General features: G+C 36.8%; 2 protein-coding genes across 2 annotated transcripts in view; both read right to left on the minus strand.

Annotated features, from left to right (window-relative positions):
- The window catches only part of LOC115232036 (von Willebrand factor A domain-containing protein 5A), a 22,363-nt gene extending 14,282 nt beyond the window's left edge, over window positions 1-8,081 (minus strand). The window contains 2 exon segments of the mRNA XM_036500226.1: window positions 7,008-7,064; window positions 7,591-8,081. The gene's annotated coding sequence lies outside the window, so the exon portion shown is untranslated.
- A 9,241-nt stretch (window positions 8,082-17,322) lies between these two features.
- Window positions 17,323-18,215, minus strand: LOC115232031 (von Willebrand factor A domain-containing protein 5A-like). The gene has a single exon (XM_029801902.2). The coding sequence runs from the start codon at window positions 18,172-18,174 to the stop codon at window positions 17,323-17,325; it is 852 nt and encodes a 283-aa protein (XP_029657762.1). The 5' UTR covers window positions 18,175-18,215.
- Window positions 18,216-20,000: the final 1,785 nt, after the last annotated feature.

The following is a 20,000-nucleotide window of genomic DNA, read 5'->3' on the forward strand; positions in this document are numbered from 1 at the left end:
GTGTGTGTGAGATCACTTGTGAGGTCTCTCATGAATGCTAAATGGTAACATGGAATCCAGTACATCCTATTTACTTCATGGTTGAATTGCTGTCAACTGAACAAGCAACCCTACCAGGCTAACCTGGTGAGAAGGGGTTGCTAGAAACCCAGCAGGACATGAAGGAGGGGCCACCATTGGCATATTGATGGGAATCTCAACAGATACAGGAGTGGCTGTGTGGTAATTAGCTTGCTAACCAACTATATGGTTCCGGGTTCAGTCCCACTGCATGGCATCTTGGGCAAGTGTCTTCTGCTATAGCCCCGGGCCGACCAATGCCTTGTGAGTGGATTTGGTAGATGGAAACTGAAAGAGGCCCGTCGTATATATGTATATATATATATACATGTGTGTATGTGTGTGTGTTTGTGTGTCTGTGTTTGTCCCCCTAGCATTGCTTGACAACCGATGCTAGTGTGTTTACATCCCCGTTACTTAGCGGTTCGGCAAAAGAGACCGATAGAATAAGTACTGGGCTTACAAAAGAATAAATCCAGGGGTCGAGTTGCTCGATTAAAAGGCGGTGCTCCAGCATGGCCGCAGTCAAATGACTGAAACAGGTAAAAGAGTAAAAAGAGTAAAAGAGAGACTTCAACACAATGCTCTTTTTGTTCAGTGGTCAGCACGTAGTAGAAAAACTTGGCAGAGATATGCTACATGTTCAGATCAGATGTTAGGATTGCCTGCATGGACCCATATTACAGACCAACAACATCCACCATGTCACTGATTGTCCTCTGATGATCCTCATTCAAATTTATGCAAAACTTTACTTGGTATTATACTAGGCTACACAGGTTTCTTATTTCTTTATTGCCCACAAGGGGCTAAACATAGAGGGGACAAACAAGGATAGACAAAGGGATTAAGTCGATTACATTGACCCCAGTGCGTAACTGGTACTTAATTTATCGACCCCGAAAGGATGAAAGGCAAAGTCGACCTCGGCAGAATTTGAACTCAGTACGTAATGTCAGATGAAATACTGCTAAGCATTTTGTGTGGCGCGCTAACATTTCTGCCAGCTTGCCACCTTGCTGAACAGTCATCTCACAAGTACAATTTAGGCTGTGAAGCTCTTAAATTTTGTTACTAATCAGCATATATTCACTGAAAATTAAATTAAAAGTGTGTATTTTTATTAATATAAAAACATTTAAGATCAACACTAATTAAATTTCAAATAAAATGCCTAAGAACATAACTAAGAAAATCACAAAATTCACTGAGCAAAATATCAACACAATCTTTCAGTATTTGATCTAACTTAGGTTTTGTTTTTGACTTCTAAAAGTGTATTATTAGTTTGAAAAAAAAATTAAGATCACAGTTATATGATGATATGTGGAGGCACAATGGCCCAGTAGTTAGGGCAGTGGAGTCGCAGTTTCGATTTCCAGACCGGGCGTTGTGTCTGTTTATAGAGCAAAAACATCTAAAGCTCCACGAGGTTCCAGCAGGGGGTGGCGGCGACCCCTGTTGTACTCTTTTGCCCCAACTTTCTCTCACTCTCTCTTCCTGTTTCTTGAGTAATGCTGCGATGGACTGGCATCCTGTCCAGCAGGGGGGGGGGGACACATATGCCATAGAAACCGGGAAACTGGGCCCATGAACCTGGCTAGGCTTGAAAACGGTATATAAATAAAATAAATAGAATATATGATGATATAGTAAGGATAAAATACCTGTAAGAAAAATTAGCTTTAGTTTAGGAATTTTAAATTAATTTAAACATACAACTTCTCACAACAAAAATGAACACGTGACTGTGCTGTCAAAGCTGTCACACACCCATTGTTATTAATTTTTTGCCTTTTCCCCATTATTCTATGATATGCCTGGTACTATATTATGATACAATGAGCTGAGTTGCACAGTGCTATTTCAGGATACATGCCAATTTCAAGCAGAGGTATAACAAAAGTTTTCCACTATGATTTATGATTAAATTAATAAGTAAGATCAATGTTCATAATGAATTTGCCATTTTCGATGATGGTGCAGCGCACACCTAGAACATCCAGGATATACACCCCTGCTCAGTATGTTCTTTCTACCAACCATGGCCAGATGTTTCCCTCATGCATGTTTGGATGCTGAAGAATTTAACAAAGTTTTCATTCCAACTTCTGCATAATCTTTCATTTCATTTCTTCTATATGTGGTGTCCACTCTGTCAATTTGCTATTCCATTTATTGTCCTTTCTTTAAAACACATATCATCATCATTGTTTAATGCCCGCTTTCCATGCTAGCATGGGTTGGACGATTTTGACTGTGGGCTGGCGAACCAGATGGCTGCACCAGGCTCCAGTCTTGATCTGGCAGAGTTTCTACAGCTGGATACCCTTCTGATAGTGTAGTGGGTGCTTTTTACGTGCCATCAGCACGGAGGCCTGTCAGGCCATACTGGCAATGACCTTTTACACATGCTACCGGCACAGGTGCCAGTAAGGCAATGCTGGTAATGATCACGCACGAATGGTGCCCTCTACCAATGATCACGCTCGGATGGTGCTCTTAGCATCCTACTAGCACGGGTACAAGTGCCAGTAAGGCAACGCTGGTAATGATCACACTTGAATGGTGCCTTTTATGTACTACTGGTATGGAAGCCTGTTAGCCGCTCTAACATCTGCTTTCCATGCTGGCATGGGTTGGACGATTTGACTGAGGACTGGTGAACCAGATGGTTGCACCAGGCTTCAATCTTGATCTGGCAGAGTTTCTACAGCTGGATGCCCTTCCTAACACCAACCACTTCGAGACTGTAGTGGGTGCTTTTACATGCCACTGGCACGAGGGCCAGTCAGGCAGTACTGGCAATGGCCACACTCAAATGGTGTTTTTTATGTGCCACCTGCACAGGAGCCAGTCCAGCGGCACTGGCAACGACCTCGCTCAAATGTTTTTTCACATGCCACCGGCACAAGTGCCAGTAAGGGGACGCTGGTAACAATCACACTCGAATGGTGCTTTTTACGTCCCTACCAAAAAAACCATTTCAGAATTTTTTTTTTTCCAGGTAATATCTGTTAAATTTGTTGCTGCTCTTATCCTGTTGATTCTCCACTTATCCATTTTTGTTAATCTTTAGCGTTCTCCTTTCCATGGTTCTTTGTGTTGATCTTAATTTATTTTCAAAACTTTTGCTGGTAGTCTATGTTACCATAAGCAAAACACACTGGCTGAAGACCTTTCCTTTTGAGCATAGCAAAATTACTACTTATGATTTGATCCAATGTACCAAAAGCTGCACATCCCCATAGTATTTGTTGTCCACTTTCTTTGGGTATGAGACTAAACTGCATTCTGCTGCCAACTCATGTCAAGTCATTGTGACAGAGTAGACTCATCAAACCAGTGTGGTCTTGAACCTGAAGTCAAGGCCTCCAGTTCTCAGCAGCACTTTTGATATAACCCATCAAATTAGGAATTTTTAATGACCAAAGTGGCATAGATGCTGTCTTCAGATCGAGATTGGTACTTTGTTTTAAAAATAAACAAAATTTAATATGAAGAAGTGATTAGGCACATCTGTGGTTATAGGTGCAGGTGTTGCTGTGGGGTTGACTATGTGGTCTCAGGTTCAATCCCACAGGGTGTCGCATTGGGCAAATGTCTTGTACTTTGATCCTGGGCCAACCAAAACCTTGTGAGTGGATTTGGTTAACAGAAACTGAAAGAAACCAGCGTATCTACCTACCTGCCTGCCCCCCCACCCTACCTACTTGCTTATCAACGTACCTGCCTGCGCACATATAGTTGTGATGCATGTGCCCACTGGTTGTCAAATAGTGGCGGGGGGGGGGACAAACACTGACACACACACCTGACAGGCTTCTTGTAGTTTCCATCTACCAAATCCACTCATAGGGCTTTGGTCGGTCCAAGGCTTTCGTAGATAATGCATAACCAAGGTGCCATGCAGTGGGACTGAACCCGAAACTATGTGATTGGGAAGCAAGCTTCCTACCACACAGTCCTCTTACAATGAATAGATGTTTAGCAGACTCTCTCTCTCTCTGTTATATATACATGAGTACGGACGTAGTAGATAACAGCTAGCCTTTGGCCACTGTTTTGCACCCTGTTGTGTCCACTACTTTCATTGGTTGGTATTGGCGCACTTTTGTCTCTTGCTCTGTTACACACCAATGTGCAACCCAACCAATCGAAGCCTTCTATCAACCGTGTAGTGTACTAAAGGGGTCTTTCTCGTCACCTCTCCTTCGCATGGTCGTTTACAGATAATACAGCTGACATCCTGTCTGACAGGTACGGGACTTAAATAGGAAGATCGCATCGGTTTTATTTAAGTTCTATCTTTATGCCATCTTTATTACCTCTGGCATTTTAAAAGCTTTATATAATACAAAGCTCTCTCTCTCTCTCTCTCTCTCACACACACACACACACAGTATGTGAATTCGAAACGTCTGTGAGAGAGTGTGCATGTGAGAGGAAGAGAGTAAAAGTGAGAGGAAATGTGTGTGTGTGAAGCAGAGAGAAAGAGAGAGAGAGAGAGAGAAATGGGGAGAATGTGTGTGTGTGAATGTGTGTTTGAAGGCGCGGAAGAGACAGATTGAATGCGTTTATGTATGAAAGAGAAAGAAAAGTATTTCAGTGAAAACGAAGCAGCTCCTTAGAAGTTGCTCAATTTGCACGAAATAGCAGCCAATTCTTTTGAAATCTCATCCTACCGTCTTAAATAAAGAAATACACGCAGGACTATGTTATCCTGTATATATGAAAAGGCGCATGCATGGAGCAGGTTTGATCATAGGTGTCGCTCGATCAGTGTTGTCATGGAGTTACGATAACACGTAACTCTTAGTGATGAGAGAATATAAACAGATGAAAAGCAACTGAGAAATTATAGGCACAAATCAATTAGATAAGAAAAACATTGATTTGGTCACTCGACAACAGTTATCGCAGTTCAATAAAGCACATTTTAACAACTTCCTATAGCAAAGAAAATGTAATTTCACTGACCCGAAAGAGTTAAATATGTAAGGGAAAAAAAGGATAAAGGAAAGTTGAAAATCAATTAAAAATTGAAAATGGATTAATTCGGGGGGAAACCGTTGAATAAAACAAAACGATTTATCATAGTCGAAGTAGATATCTAACAATTTTTTATGTATTTATCGAAGTTAAAGTAGATATCTAACAACTTCTTGAGGCAAAAGAGGCGTGGCTGTGTGGTAAAAAGCTTGCTTTCCAATCACATTGTCACGGATTCGGTTCAACTGCGTAGCACCTTGGACAGGTGTTTTGCACTGTAGCCTTCGACCTACCAAAGCCTTCTGAGTTTTTTTTTTTAGAATGGAGGATATGAGGAGTGGGTACTATTTAAAAAGAGTGGTCCCGGTGCGCGCACTCGTGTACTCGCGCAACAGCGCTAGCTAGTCGTGACTAGTCGATCCTAAAACGACTACCTAGCAAAGTAAATAAAACACACAAATAGGAGTGGCTGTGTGGTAAGTAGCTTGCTAACCAACCACATGGTTCCGGGTTCAGTCCCACTGGCATGTTGGGCAAGTGTCTTCTGCTATAGCCCCGGGCCTTGTGAGTGGATTTGGTAGACGGAAACTGAAAGAAGCCTGTCGTATATATATATATATATATATATATATATATATATATATATATATATATATATATAAGTGTGTGTATATGTTTGTGTGTTTTGTTTGTCCCCCTAGCATTGCTTGACAACCGATGCTGTGTGTTTACGGTTCGGCAAAAGAGACCGATAGAATAAGTACTAGGCTTACAATGAATAAGTTCCGGGGTAGAATTGCTCGACTAAAGGCGGTGCTCCAGCATGGCGGCAGTCAAATAACTGAAACAGGTAGAAGAGTAAAAAGAGTAAGAGTATATGTGAAGCGAGTATCCCACTCATCTCTTTCCAAAAGTATAAAAGTCCGTACGTTTTACGCATGCGTAGATTTCACCTGAAACAGCAGACGACAAAATATGAAGCCCTCACCAGAAAACTCGATATGCTAGAAATAACAGCTAAACGTCCGAAAAATATCTTTTCCTCAGCTTAACGCCCTTTTTTCTGTTCTCTAAATCTTAACTCTCTGTATCTATTTGAATCTTGTTGCCATGCTACAAATTATCTTCGTGTTGTGTTTATAAAGAAATAGTATTTGTATCAAGTTGAACTGCAACGAACCTGTGTGTGCTGCTACAGCCAATGCCACCATATATCAAGCAGGGGTATTAGAAAAGTTTTCCATTACAATTTATGATTAAATTAATAAGTAAGATTAATATTTATAATGAATTTGCTATTTTCGATGGGTGTGCACCGCACACCAAGCACATCCAGAATATACGCCCCTGATATGTATGTGTGTGTGTGTGTGTGTGTGTTTCCTAAGAAAATTTGAAATGAAAAATTCTTTTTGGATCTTTTCTTTTTGATGGACGGAATTTTCTAGTTAACTAAAAAATTTGAAACTTCGTATACTGGTAGAATGTGTCAAAAGAAAACATTATTGGATCCTTTTTTTTTTCCATATTCATAATCACCGTATGTTTCCAGCAGGATTAAACAGAAAAAAATATGTTTTAAAACTGAAAAATTAAAAAATTGGGGTGGAGAAGGGGGGGGTTAAATTTTGAAAACGTGTTTTTATTTAAGCAAAGTCGCTCGTAATCTCCGATTTCGAAAACGTAGGAATCCAAAGAAAGTTATGAAAAAAAAAAAAAAAAAAACAGAAGGGGTGCTTGCACTTTACCCCCACCAAGAAACCGATAGAATATGTGCTAGGTTTTAAAAATATGTCCTGGGGTCGATTTGTTCGACTAAAACACATCAAGGCGGTGCTCCAGCATGACCGCAGTCAAATGCCTGAAACAAGTAAAAGATAAAAGGTACCCATCACACAAGTGCGTCTCCCACCCGACATCGACGGAAGCTGTATAGTGACCAAAATTACTTTGTCGATTCATTCGACTAAGATTCCTTAAGGCGGTGCCCCAGCATGACCACAATCAAATCACTGGAACAAATAAATGATAAAAGAAAGGTAACAACTGGCCCCATGGCAAAATAACGGGTTAACATGCAGTTTACAGATGAAAAAAGAAAATAGTGTCAATATAAAAGTGAAAGCGAATTGCAATGAAATTAAAGGCGTCAATATCGCCATCCTATAATTTCAAGTGGAAAATATATCTTCATAGACAAGGGAGGAAAATAAGTCCGAATTAAAAAATAAAAAAGCATTTCCCAAATAATGAATATAAATCATTTATAGAGAAAATAAATATTGATTATGTCACTAGTCAATGATGATCGAAGTCCAATATAGATGTTTTAGCAACTTTTTACAGAAAAGTAAAAGCAATATCACCAACTTCGAGGAAATAGATTTCAAAAAGGGGTAAAAATACGTTTAAAAGCAATAGAAAAACTAATGAGCACAAACTAATTATAAGAAAAGACCGTTGTTTAGATTAAGTCATTTGTCAATTATCACGGTCCACGAAGAAGCTTTAAAATTATCGCAGTAAGTTGTTACTTACCTGTTGAGAGAAATAAAAGGTGAAATATGTCTCGTTGATAAGTTTAAAGTTTATAATTCAAGAGGATAAAATAAACAACGGGTATATATCCGGGTTTCTTTTCTGCCAAAAGAAATTGTACGAAACGGAACTGCGTATATATGAAGTGGAAAGTAATCTTACAGATTGGTTGAATATCTTAATAGCTTAGAAGTTCTGTTCTCCACGTAAAATGCATCAACAGAAAAGTACGAGCAACCCGGTTAAGCGAGAAACGTAAATTCATTAATAAAACAAATTTTAAGTATAATACCAAAGCAGATGATGAACCAGATTATATAATAGTGCCCCACCAACAACAAATTAGACAGAGATGGGGAGGACGAAGAGAGAGAAAGAGAAAGAGAGAGGAGGCGTGGGAGAGGCCAGCAACGCCCATCAATACATTTATATTGACAATTACGAAAACCTCTTTCTACAACCACTTGGGACCTCTTGGTGTTCAATTGATATTTTTCTTACTTTTTATTCCTTTTTTCTCCTCTTCGCTCCTATTTGCGTTCGGTTTGGATTTGTATTTTAATGTGGTTTTATGTCATATTATATATATATATATATATATATATATATATATATATATATATATATAATAGACCTTTATATAAATAAATAACGTGAAATACACGAAGAGACGAACAAAAAGACAAACAAGTCATTCAAGCCTTTATTCTTCAGTCAGAAACTGATCCCTCATCGCAGATTTCGGCTGTTTAATTCTGAGATCCGCTCTGAATCAGCCAGCCACAGAAGGAAAGAATGAAACGCAACATGACGAACAGGAAACAAAAAATCTTTTTTGGGGACAGTAACGATTGAAAACATGAATGACACAGGCGCCCTACGGCTTTGAGACAAACAGAGAGACACAAAAATAATAATAATATGTATATATATATATATATTCCTCTTTATATATATAGTGATATACTACAATAAACATATTTCGATGGAAAAACAACAAAAAATGGAGGAATGTAAAAACTAATTGCGAAACGAAATAGTTTCATTTGGTGTGTAAACGGATGCAATATGTATCTTGTGTAAATAATATTATCATAGTTAAACCAAGCTGTGAATAAGCCAAAGATTTGGTGTTGGTGTGATAGCTAATCGTATATCTCTTGGTGCCATGTTTGTCATTGTAGATTCTGTGATCAAATCCTGGAGGGGGTTTCCTCAATGCAAGGGGTCTATCCTGCATACATTGTAACGTATAGTCTGTTATTCAATTACTTGTTTTAATTATTGGACATCTGCCATGTGGGGCACTGTTTTCAGAGGTTTAGTTATCTTTTCGCTTTGACCGGCAGATTTTAAAATAATTTCTTTGTAACTAAACACTTTTAAACTTCGTATACCGGTAGAATGTGTTTATAAAACATCTTTTTCTCTTGGCTTTCTTGAGAGAATTCTGTAGTTTGTAAGCTATTTGTTGTTTAATTTCTTGCATTTCGACAATTTCAACCAATCAATGACGTCTATTGAGGTGAATTTTTTTTTAACCCTGAAATACTGTAAATGTGTGTGTTTCTATTGATGAAAGGGTGTTTTAAGAGAGATTTGCTATATTTGTAGTAGCTCAAGTTACCAGACACACACACACGTGTGTGTGTGTGTGCATGTGTGTTTTGTTGTGGGGAAAAAAATACTTTCTCTCGGAATATTTTGCACAATAATTTTTAAAGAAATCTGGTCATCTTTTTTACTGCCAACCATCCCACTTCAGATTACAATTGTTAATTGTTGGAAGTCAAGTAGACTGAGATGCACACATACTGTTACCGTATAGAGTGGAAGTTCAATACGAAGTCTTGAACTCATTATCCTGTTGTTAGTAATCCATTACCTTAAATTTGAAACCATTAAGTCGTTAAACATTATTTTGTTTGGTTTTCTTTCGACTGTTGCCATGATGATGTATCGCCTTCAAAAATTTAATTGATCATACTGACCTCAATACGTATTTCAATCTGGCATTTATTTTATAGATCTCTGCTTGATGAACTTCTAACTTGGAGACATAGTGGGACGAATGACTGTGTAGTTGAGAAGTTTGCTTCCCAAACATATGGTTCCATGTTCAGTCGCTTGCATGGTAGCTTGGGCAAGTGTTTTCTACTATAGCCCCTAGATCAACCACAGATATCTGACTGAATTTGGTAAACGGAAACTGCAGGGTTGTTAATCACAAAATGACCGAAAAGCATGTTCATAAGGTAGAGTTGTTTGCTTCATGTTCCACGTGTGCTAATTCTGCCCGTAAGAAAGAAACAATGTGACTGTAGGTCATTACACCTTGGCAACGCCGGGGTGCATTGCTACTATACACCTAGAACCACACTAATAGCTTAGGAGTGAAATTTAGGATTTCATAGTTTTCTGTGAATCGATTTTGATAAAACTTTTCCCAGCTGGTTTGCACACTATAGCAACACTATTGTTTTGTTTTCATTATTTTGCGTAACGTCCTTTCGGTTTTTTTTTAATTTCAGATTCTTCAGTTTTTGGGTGTACCACACTAATAACTTTTAAATGAAAATAGTCTATCTAGACATTTTTCCAGAAAGTGAAGGGGGATCTTTACCTTTTGACTGACAGATTTAAAAAAGAATTTTTTGTAACTAAACACTTTCAAACTTCGTATACTGGTAGAATGTATCACATAAAACATCTTTTAATCTTGGCGTTGTTGAGAAAATCCTGTATCTTGGAAGTTATTTCTTGTTAAAGTTGTCGTATTTTGGTAATTTCAACCAATCAATGACGTGTATTCAGCTGAATAAAATTACTGCTGTCGTTTGTTAACTACAACTATCGGCGGTGTTTGTCACTGTTATTTTTGACATTCTTCATGCATTTGTACTGGTTTTAGCTTTAAGGTGTTAGGGTTAAGGTGTTAGGGTTAGGGTTTTAGAATTAGGTTTACAGTTTTAGGGTTAGGGTTGTCGTTTTAGGGTTAGAGTTACGGAAAATCATGAAAAATAAAGGATGAACGGTTATGGTGGTGCTATGAAGTAAACATGCTTCAGATACACTCGTTTATTCATACAAATGTAACTGAGATTAAATATGTCATAATTAAAACGACAAATGAAATATACACTGCCGGAAGTTGTTGATAACAAACAACAGCATTAATTTTATTCATCTGAATACACGTCATTGATTGGTTGAAATTACCGAAATATGACAACTTTAACAAGAAATAACTTCTAAAATTTGAGAATTTTCTCAACAGCGCCAAGAGTAAAAGATGTTTTATGTGACACATTCTACCAGTATACGAAGTTTGAAAGTGTTTAGTTACAAAAAATTATTTTAGTTACAAAACTTTACAACCATGATATTTAGGGTTCAGTCCCACAAGACAATACCTTCAGCAAGTGTCTTCTATTATAGCCGAGAGCAGACCAATTCCTTGTGAGTGTGTTTGGTACACAGGAACAGGGTGGAGGCCCATTTTGTGTGTGTGTGTGTGTGTGTGTGTGTGTTTATTATACCCCCTCATAATTTAGCTGTTCTACCATAGAGACTGATGGAATAACTACCCAATTTTAAAATAAATGAGTTTTGGGGTTGATGTGTTTAACTAAAAAATGCCTTTTAGGTTGTGACTTAGAATGGCTGCAGTCCAACGACCAAAATGAGTTGTGGATAAAAGACGAGATATGGTATACACATAGTTACATTAAAATTCCGATTCACAAAATGTGTACAGGGCCAGAAATGTGTATAGAGTATGTAATTGATTTAATCAATTTTATTTCTTAATTGGCCATTCTTTTATGGACATAAAAAGCATAAAAAGCAAAGCCAAGATTGGTGACTATTGCACCTACAGCTTAAAAAAGAAAAAAATTAAATAATTCAGTTCCAATGCAGAGTTAAATGTTCAGTACTCAGTTTGAATGTCTTTAAACTTCATATATTCATATTGCACACAGAAAATAACACAAGTTCAATAAATATATAAGGATTATGGTTTTATATTTATTATATTTTACAGCTGTATAGATATATAAAAATATTGTTTATGATCTGTTACAGGATTTTAGCTGAGTAAAAGTAAGATATACAAGTGTTAAAATGGTAAGGTATTTTTCTCAGTTTATACAGTAGTGAAAGTTTTAAAAATGAAATAAACAGAAATCGCTAGGCAACATTTTGTTTTTTTGAAGTTTGTAGCTTTTTCTAGTAACTTCTCTGAATACAGTGGTTGTATATTCTGAGATTCCAGCCAATCAATTGCTTTCTTTTCCATTACTTCCCATTCACAATGCTGGGAAGCTAATTTTTCTCTTAGTACAGCAACAACAAGACCTGGTAGCCCATACTTTATCACTAACAGATGGATTCTCATCGTTCAGATCCTTAAGAGAAATATTGCAGAGCTTGGAGCCAATTGATCATCTAGATTCCAGAAACCAGAGAAAGCTTGTAGATCAAACAAACCTGTTAAAATGTCCTTAATTGTTCACTTTGAAGAGGTTAAGTCTGAGTGAGGCGACTGTCTTGAATTCTCAGCATTTATACTTAAGGAATTATTTATGGAAGTATACATTCTAGCTATATCTTCTCTCGGACGTACTGGCATTGGGTCTGATTGTTGTAAAACTTTTTTTAACTTACGGAACATTCTTACTATTGGCGAAGAAGCACAAGCACACTTGGCTGTATATTTTGGAATTGCTATAGAGGCCATTTGAATAGCAACTGGAACATGTTCATCCAAACCAACAAAACTTGTGTACTTTGAAACTAAATTAGCCATTGTACCCAAATCGATAATCTCTGATTTATTTCATCCACCTTTAACCCAAATCTTTATTTAATTCCAATTCCTGTATTTTCCTTTTCACACAAAGACGGTGTGGTATTGTATTGTGATTGTCATTTCCTTATTATTCTGTCCCAACAATCTTGCTTCAAAATCAAGTGAAAAGTCTGAATCATCAATTTTACCACAAAGATTCAATTTCACATTTTTGCAACTAGTCTCAGTTTCATGCAATACCTTTGACCAATTCTGTAGAAGCTCCAGAACCAATACCAATTGTGAAGTATCGTGTGTTGTTTACTTGTGACTTGACCAATTGAATGACATCGTTTGTGTTGTAGACTTCACCATCAGTTATTAAGAATACTTGTCGATGGAAATTTTGAAATGGTTTTTTTGTCAGAGAGTGATTTCAGGACACTAAGAATTTCTGTCCCTCCCGAAGCATATAGATTTTTCTGGAATTTCAATGCTTCATTCAGAGAATCTTCACTATATTCTCGGCTTCCTTCTTTGAACAGAAATTCAAAATCATTATTGAAGCTGATAACATTAAATGAGCCAACCCAAAGGTAAACCTTTTAAGAAAGTAACAAAGTATCTTTTGCTGCTTCAATTTTCTCTCCAACTCATGCTTCCTGAGCGATCAATAACAAAATATAATCATTAGCGGCAGATTGTTTTACTTGCGGAAGTTCTGGAAACACATTTATCATCATAATATCTTTAGAAAACATTCCTTTAGAATTCTCATTCTCCTTTCTCTAAAATTACTTGTGGTTTTTCTACATCTTCATAGTACACTTGCAGAAGAAGGTCTTTCTCAAAATTGAATTCCTTTGCCATTCTCACAGTAGCATGACACTTGTTATCCTGATAATCCACCTTAACTGGATGTTTCTGATTGATGTCTTTTGATTTGTGAATTCCAGTTGACAGAGGCATTGAAACTAAACTCTTTGGGTTAGGTGATTTTGATAATTTTTCATCTGCAGGTTTAAGACCATATCTGGGATTAAGCACAAATGGCATATGAAATTTCAACTGCCCCATCAACTTCACAAGAAAGTTCAGAAACAAGGCATATTTGTAAATGGATCTTTTCATTTGCTGGAATATTACCTAACTATACTCAAAAATATCGCCAGATGTACTTGTCTCTCGCAACAAAATGGCAGACTGACCTTTATCTACAGCTTGTTTGTATTCCTTTTTGGCAACATCTTTGTCTTTAGATTTGGCAACTAAATGGACATCACCAATTTTAGCTTCGAATTTATTATACGGCACTGTCTTCTTCCACAGGGAAAACAAACTTAGCTTCTGTTTTTGTGTTGGCTTTCATTTATATATTCAGCCTCGATGTTGACGTGTGATGTAAATCCATTAATGGAAATTGTATGGTGTGGCATAGAGAAGAGAAACCTTTGTTTTATTTTCATAGATGATTCCAAATACATTAAACAATCCATATTGATTTAAAATACCTGTTAAAGAAAAAAATAAACAAAAAATGAATGCAAACAAACCCAAAAATGGAAATATTGAGGAAATGTGTGGCATAGAGAAGAGAAAACCTTTGTTTTATTTTCATAGATGATTCTAAATACCATTAAACAATCCATATTGATTTAAAAATACCTGTATAGAAAAAAATAAACAAAAATGCAAAAAACAAAAACCCCAAAAATGGAAATATTGAGGATCCTGATGATAATTACATGTAAAGATCAAAATCGTAACACAATTTCATATATAAATATGGCATGTTAGTCATGATTGCCACTTGTAACATGTCACCTAGTACAGTCTGTACCATATCTGAACTGTCAACGACTAAACTGGCAAAAACACCCATTTCTTGGTGGGTAGGATGCTATCTGGATGCATTGAAGGATGTAAAATCTGTCAAAGACCTGTCAAAGTTTGGTGAAGTGAAGAGAGGCACAGGCCATTCAATTACATAAAATTTATATACATTGATCCCTTGCTACTACGCAGTTCAACTATCACAGATTTTAAAAACAATATATATATATGAACACCTAAAATTTTTCATTTAATCCATTAAAATATTAATAATAAATATTATTTACTAGTCTAGGAACAACAAAACAAGCATAAATAGCAAAAAAGCATATACAGGGGTATTTGAACTTAAGACAGGCTGTGATTGGTGCAATGGAGAGAGATGACGAATGCAGCTTCCTATTTTGTAATCTGGCCTGTGTTGGTGCTTTGTCTGACGCTCAGATCTGCAGCATCTCCCTTTCGCGGCTTCCCTTTCGCGGGCCATTTCGCTTCAGGCTTTCTCTCGCTTAGTGGTTTACTGTACTATTTTACGGTGTACTGTGTATTTTATCTTTTGTGTGTGTATTCTTTTGTTTGTGTTGAATTTCATTTTCATCCCCTGCAATGGCTCCCAAGCGTGCTGCTTCTTCCAAGGCTCATACTGAGCCTAAATGCAAACAAAGAATGATGTCGATTGCTGAGAAGGTGAAACTTCCTGGATATGTTGAAGGAAGGGAGAACTTTCGCTGCCATTTTAGCGTGAACAGATCCACTGTTCACTACCATCAAGAAGGACGAGGCTAACATTAGGAAAACGGCTGTGCCATCACCTTTAATATGTCGGTGAAGACATTTGACTTTGTTAACACTGAATATGGATTCCATAAGTTTTGTGATAAAACTCTTCCAACATATTCCTGTGTCTTACAACACTACCCAACAAGTTGTACTTTTGGTCTTTAGTGTTTGTTCTATATTATCCCATGATGAAACTAAAATGGATTCATCTTAATTTTCATTCTTTTACGCGTTTCAGTTATTAAACTCCAACCATACTGGGGCACTGACTTGAAGACGTGAGTAGAGCAAATCTCTTAACAGAAATCTAGAATAAGATGTACACATAAATGTCAAGGTTTTTCAAATAGTATCTAATATCATAAGAATGATAGTAATGATGAACCAAGATAAAATACAGATGTGATAAACGTAGGATAGAGTTTTATACAATTATTTGTCTCAGATATTTATTTATTAAACCCCGTTTCGTTAAGGAATTTCTAATGACAAAAGACAATATGAAGCCTGGTGAGTAATGAACCTATAGCTAACATAATGATTATTTTACTTAGTTTTGTAGAGTTAAATGCTTGCTACTCAGTTTTGAATGTCTTTAACTGTTTCTCTACTATATTTCAGTTGAAATGCATGGCATTTGTTTTGATTAATTTTCAAAATAATGAAGAATTTAGTGATATAACTTTGTCATTATTAAGCTGGTGTTTGGGACATAAACTACAACGATGTTTTTTTGAGGGAAGGTTATATTTTCATAAAAACAGGAAGTTTGTGTCACTGAATCCCCCCAAAAGTGCGTAAATGGTTTTTTTTTCAATCTGTTTTTAGTCTTGGAAATATATTTACATTTCACACAAAAGAATAACAAAAATCAACAAATATAGGATTATAGCTCTATATTTCATTATATTTTATGTTACAGCTGTATAGATATATAAAATATTTGTTTACAGATATTTTAGAGGAATTAGTAAAGTATTGATATACAAGTAAATTTTAAGGTATTTTTCTCAGTTATACAGTAGTGAAAGTTTTAAAATATGAAATAAACAGAAATTGCTAGGCAACCATTTTGTTTTTTTATGAAGTTTGTAGCTTTTTCTAGTAACTTCTCTGAATTCAGTGGTTGTATATTCTGAGATTCCAGCCAAACAACAATTGCTTTTTTTTCCATTAATTCCCATTCATTCCGAATGCTAAGCTAATTTTTCTTAGTACAGCAACAACAGAGCTGTAGCCCATAATTTATCACTAACAGATGGATTCTCATCGTTCAGATCCTTAAGAGAAATACTGAGAGCTTGAGCCAATTGATCATCTAGATTCCAGAAACCAGAGAAAGCTTGTAGATCAACCAAACATGTTAAAATGTCCTTAATTGTTCCCTTTGAAGAGGTTAAGTCTGACTGAGGTGACTGTCTTGAATTCTCAGCATTTATACTTAAGGAATTGTCTATGAAAGCATCCATTCCAGCTGTATCTTGTCTGAGACGTACTGGCATTGGCTCTGATTGTTGTAAAACTTTTTTGGACTTATGGAACATTCTTACTATTGGCGAAGAAGCAGAAGCACACTTGGCTCTACGTTTTGGAGCTGCCATAGAGGCCATTTGAAAATCCAATCGAACATGTTCATCCAAACCAACCAAAAACTTGTGTACTTTGAAACTAAATTAGCCATTGTACCCAAATCGATAATCTCTGATGTTATTTCATTTCATCACCTTACCCAAATCTTCATTTAATTCAATTCCTGTATTTCCTTTTTCACACAAAGACGGTGTATTGTCTTTCCTTATTATTCTGTCCCAACAGACTTTCTTTCAAAATCAAGTGAAAAGTCTGATTCATCACCAATTTTACCACAAAGATTCAATTTCACATTTTTGCAACTAGTCTCAGCTTCATGCAAAACTAGAGATAAAGGGATTAATTTTTCTTCACTGAAAATACATGGCAGCCTTTCTGGAACTGAAATAAAGGATAATTCTTTATTGTTTTCACCATAGTTTAGCAGAGAGACAAACCGAGATACAAATGGTGCATGTTGACAATTTTAATAAACGCATAACTTTTGCCTTAAGGTTGTCGTTTGTCATCACAAACTCTGCTTGTCTGTCCCTTCCCTGCGCGGGCAATACTTTGACCAATTCTGTAGAAGCTCCAAACCAATACCAATTGTGAAGTATCGTGTGTTGTTTACCTGTGGACTTTGACCAATTGAATGACATCGTTTGTGTTGTAGACTTCATTCACCATCAGTTATTAAGAATACTTGTCGATGGAAATTTTGAAATGGTTTTTTGACAGAGAGTGATTTCAGTGCACTAAGAATTTCTGTCCCTCCCGAAGCATATAGATTTTTCTTTCTGCTTCTTAGCGGCAGATTGTTTTACTTGCGGAAGTTCTGGAAACACATTTATCATCATAATATCTTTAGAAAACATTCCTTTAGAATTCTCATCTCCTTTCTCTAAAATTACTTGTGGTTTTTCTACATCTTCATAGTACACTTGCAGAAGAAGGTCTTTCTCAAAATTGAATTCCTTTGCCATTCTCACAGTAGCATGACACTTGTTATCCTGATAATCCACCCTAACTGGATGTTCTGATTTGATGTCTTTGATTTGTGAATTCCAGTTGACAGAGGCATTGAAACTAAACTCTTTTGGTTTAGGTGCATTTTGATAATTTTCATCTGCAGGTTTAAGACCATATCTGGGATTAAGCACAAATGGCATATGAAATTTCACTGCCCCGTCAACTTCACAAGAAAGTTCAGAAACAAGGCATATTTGTAAATGGATCTTTTCATTTGCTGGAATATTACCTAAACTATACTCAAAAATATCGCCAGATGTACTTGTCTCTCGCAACAAAATGGCAGACTGACCTTTATCTACAGCTTGTTTGTATTCCTTTTTGGCAACATCTTTGTCTTTAGATTTGGCAACTAAATGGACATCACCAATTTTAGCTTCGAATTTATATACGGCACTGTCTTCTTCCACAGGGAAAACAAACTTAGCTTCTGTTTTGTGTTGGCTTTCATTTATATATTCAACCTCGATGTTGACGTGTGACGTAAAACCATTAATGGAAATCGTGTGTGTGGCATAGAGAAGAGAAACCTTTGTTTTATTTTCACAGATGATTCCAAATACCATTAGTCTATTCATGTTTGCAATGAAAGTGCTAGATAAAATAGGAGAAACATCTTATTTAGAAATGATATATACATGTTGCATTTAAAAGGTTATTTTATTTTTGGCAAGAGATGATAGTGCTAAGTAAATATGACTTCTAATTGCCAGGTCCATTGACAGCAGTTATCCTGATAATGTTCCTGGAGGTGCACATGTATGTGTGTGTGGAAGTATGAAGAATCTATTACCACTGCTGTTGCTGCTACAACTCCTACTACTACTAAAACTACTGTTGCCACTGGTTGTGCCCTTGTGCTGGTGAATGAGGTAGAGATGGTACACAAATGATGACAATATTGTCAGAGACAATCATATTTTGCTCCAGCTTGACCTTGTTCCTCCACAATGATAGTGAAAAGTGTATTGCCCATGACAATCCCATCTCTGTACATGCACAGCTTATCTAGTTCTACATTATATAGTGTGATCCTCCTCATTTAGAGATGGCTGAGTGTGATATGAGGGAGAATTTGTTACTGTTTCTTGTTGGTATGTTATTGTTGTTGAAACTTAAGTCAAACCTAAACAGACAAAACTATAAAAATAAATTCTAGTCACAATCAAGCCATCTCTCATGACACAGTTTATCTTAGACTATATCATCCTATGTGTTCTTCCTATGTTTTAAAGACTGCAGGTCATGACTTGAGAGAGGTGCTTGTTACTTATAGCAGGTCAATAAACCCCATAGTGTATATTGAATTGGCTCATTATGTTTACTGTTGTTGTTGTTGTTGTTATCATCATCATTATCATCATCATCAAAGCGGCAAACTCGCAGAATCGTTAGCATGCTGGGTGAAATGCTTAGCCGTATTTTGTCTGCTGCTATGTTCTGATTTCAAATTCTGGTCAACTTTGTTTTTCATCCTTTCCGAGTCGATAAATTAAGTACCAGTTAAACACTGGGGTCAATGTAATCAACTAGTCCCCTCCCACCAAATTTCAGGATTATTATTATTATTATGTGAAGGTGCAAGGCTCAGTGGTTAGAGCATCGAGCTTACAATCGTGAGGTTGTGAGTTCAAATCATGGAGCGGGCTGCGTGTTGTGTTCTTGAGCAAGACACTTTATTTCACGTTGCTCTAGTTCACTCAGCTGTAGAAATGAGTTGTGACATCACAGGTGCCAAGCTGTATTGGCCTTTGCCACAGGTGCCCAAGCTGTATTGGCCTTTTGCCTTTCCCCTTGGATAACACTGGTGGTGTGGAGAGGGAGGCTGGTATGCGTGGGCGACTGCTGGTCTTCCATAAACAACCCTGCCCGGACTTGTGCCTGAGAGGTAACTACTTTCCAAGGTGCAATCCCATGGTCAGTCATGACCGGAGGTCTCAGCTCAGCATTATTATCATTGGCACATGGGGTAAAATGTTATGTGTTCTTTCTTCTGTCTCTTTATGTTCTGAGTTCAAATCCCACCAAGATCAATTTTGCCTTTATTCTTTCAGATTCAATAAAATCAAGATACAGTTAAATACTGGTGTCCATGGTACCAATTAAGCCCCTTCTACTCCCATTTCAAAATTTCAGGCCCTTTGCCCACATTAGAAATTATGATTTGTATTAATTATTATCTCGTCAGTGATGAGTGAGCAGACTCGTTAGAATGTTGAACAAAATATTTAGTGGTATTTCATTCAGCTCTTTATTTTCTGAATTGAAATTTTGCTGAGGTCAGCTTGGCCTTCACTGTAGAGGAGGGTTGAGAAATCCAAGTACCAGTCATGTATTGAGGTTAATGTAACCAATAATCTCCTGCCACTAAAATTGCTGGCCTTGTGCCAAAATCTGAAACCAT

This window comes from Octopus sinensis, unplaced genomic scaffold, assembly GCF_006345805.1.
Source record: "Octopus sinensis unplaced genomic scaffold, ASM634580v1 Contig19123_ERROPOS200000, whole genome shotgun sequence".
In the NCBI taxonomy this organism is placed as follows: Eukaryota; Metazoa; Mollusca; class Cephalopoda; order Octopoda; family Octopodidae; genus Octopus; species Octopus sinensis.

Excerpts from the sequence above, each read along its gene's own strand:
- LOC115232031 (XM_029801902.2), bottom strand. The coding sequence starts at position 18,174 with ATGAATAGACTAATGGTATTTGGAATCATCTGTGAAAATAAAACAAAG.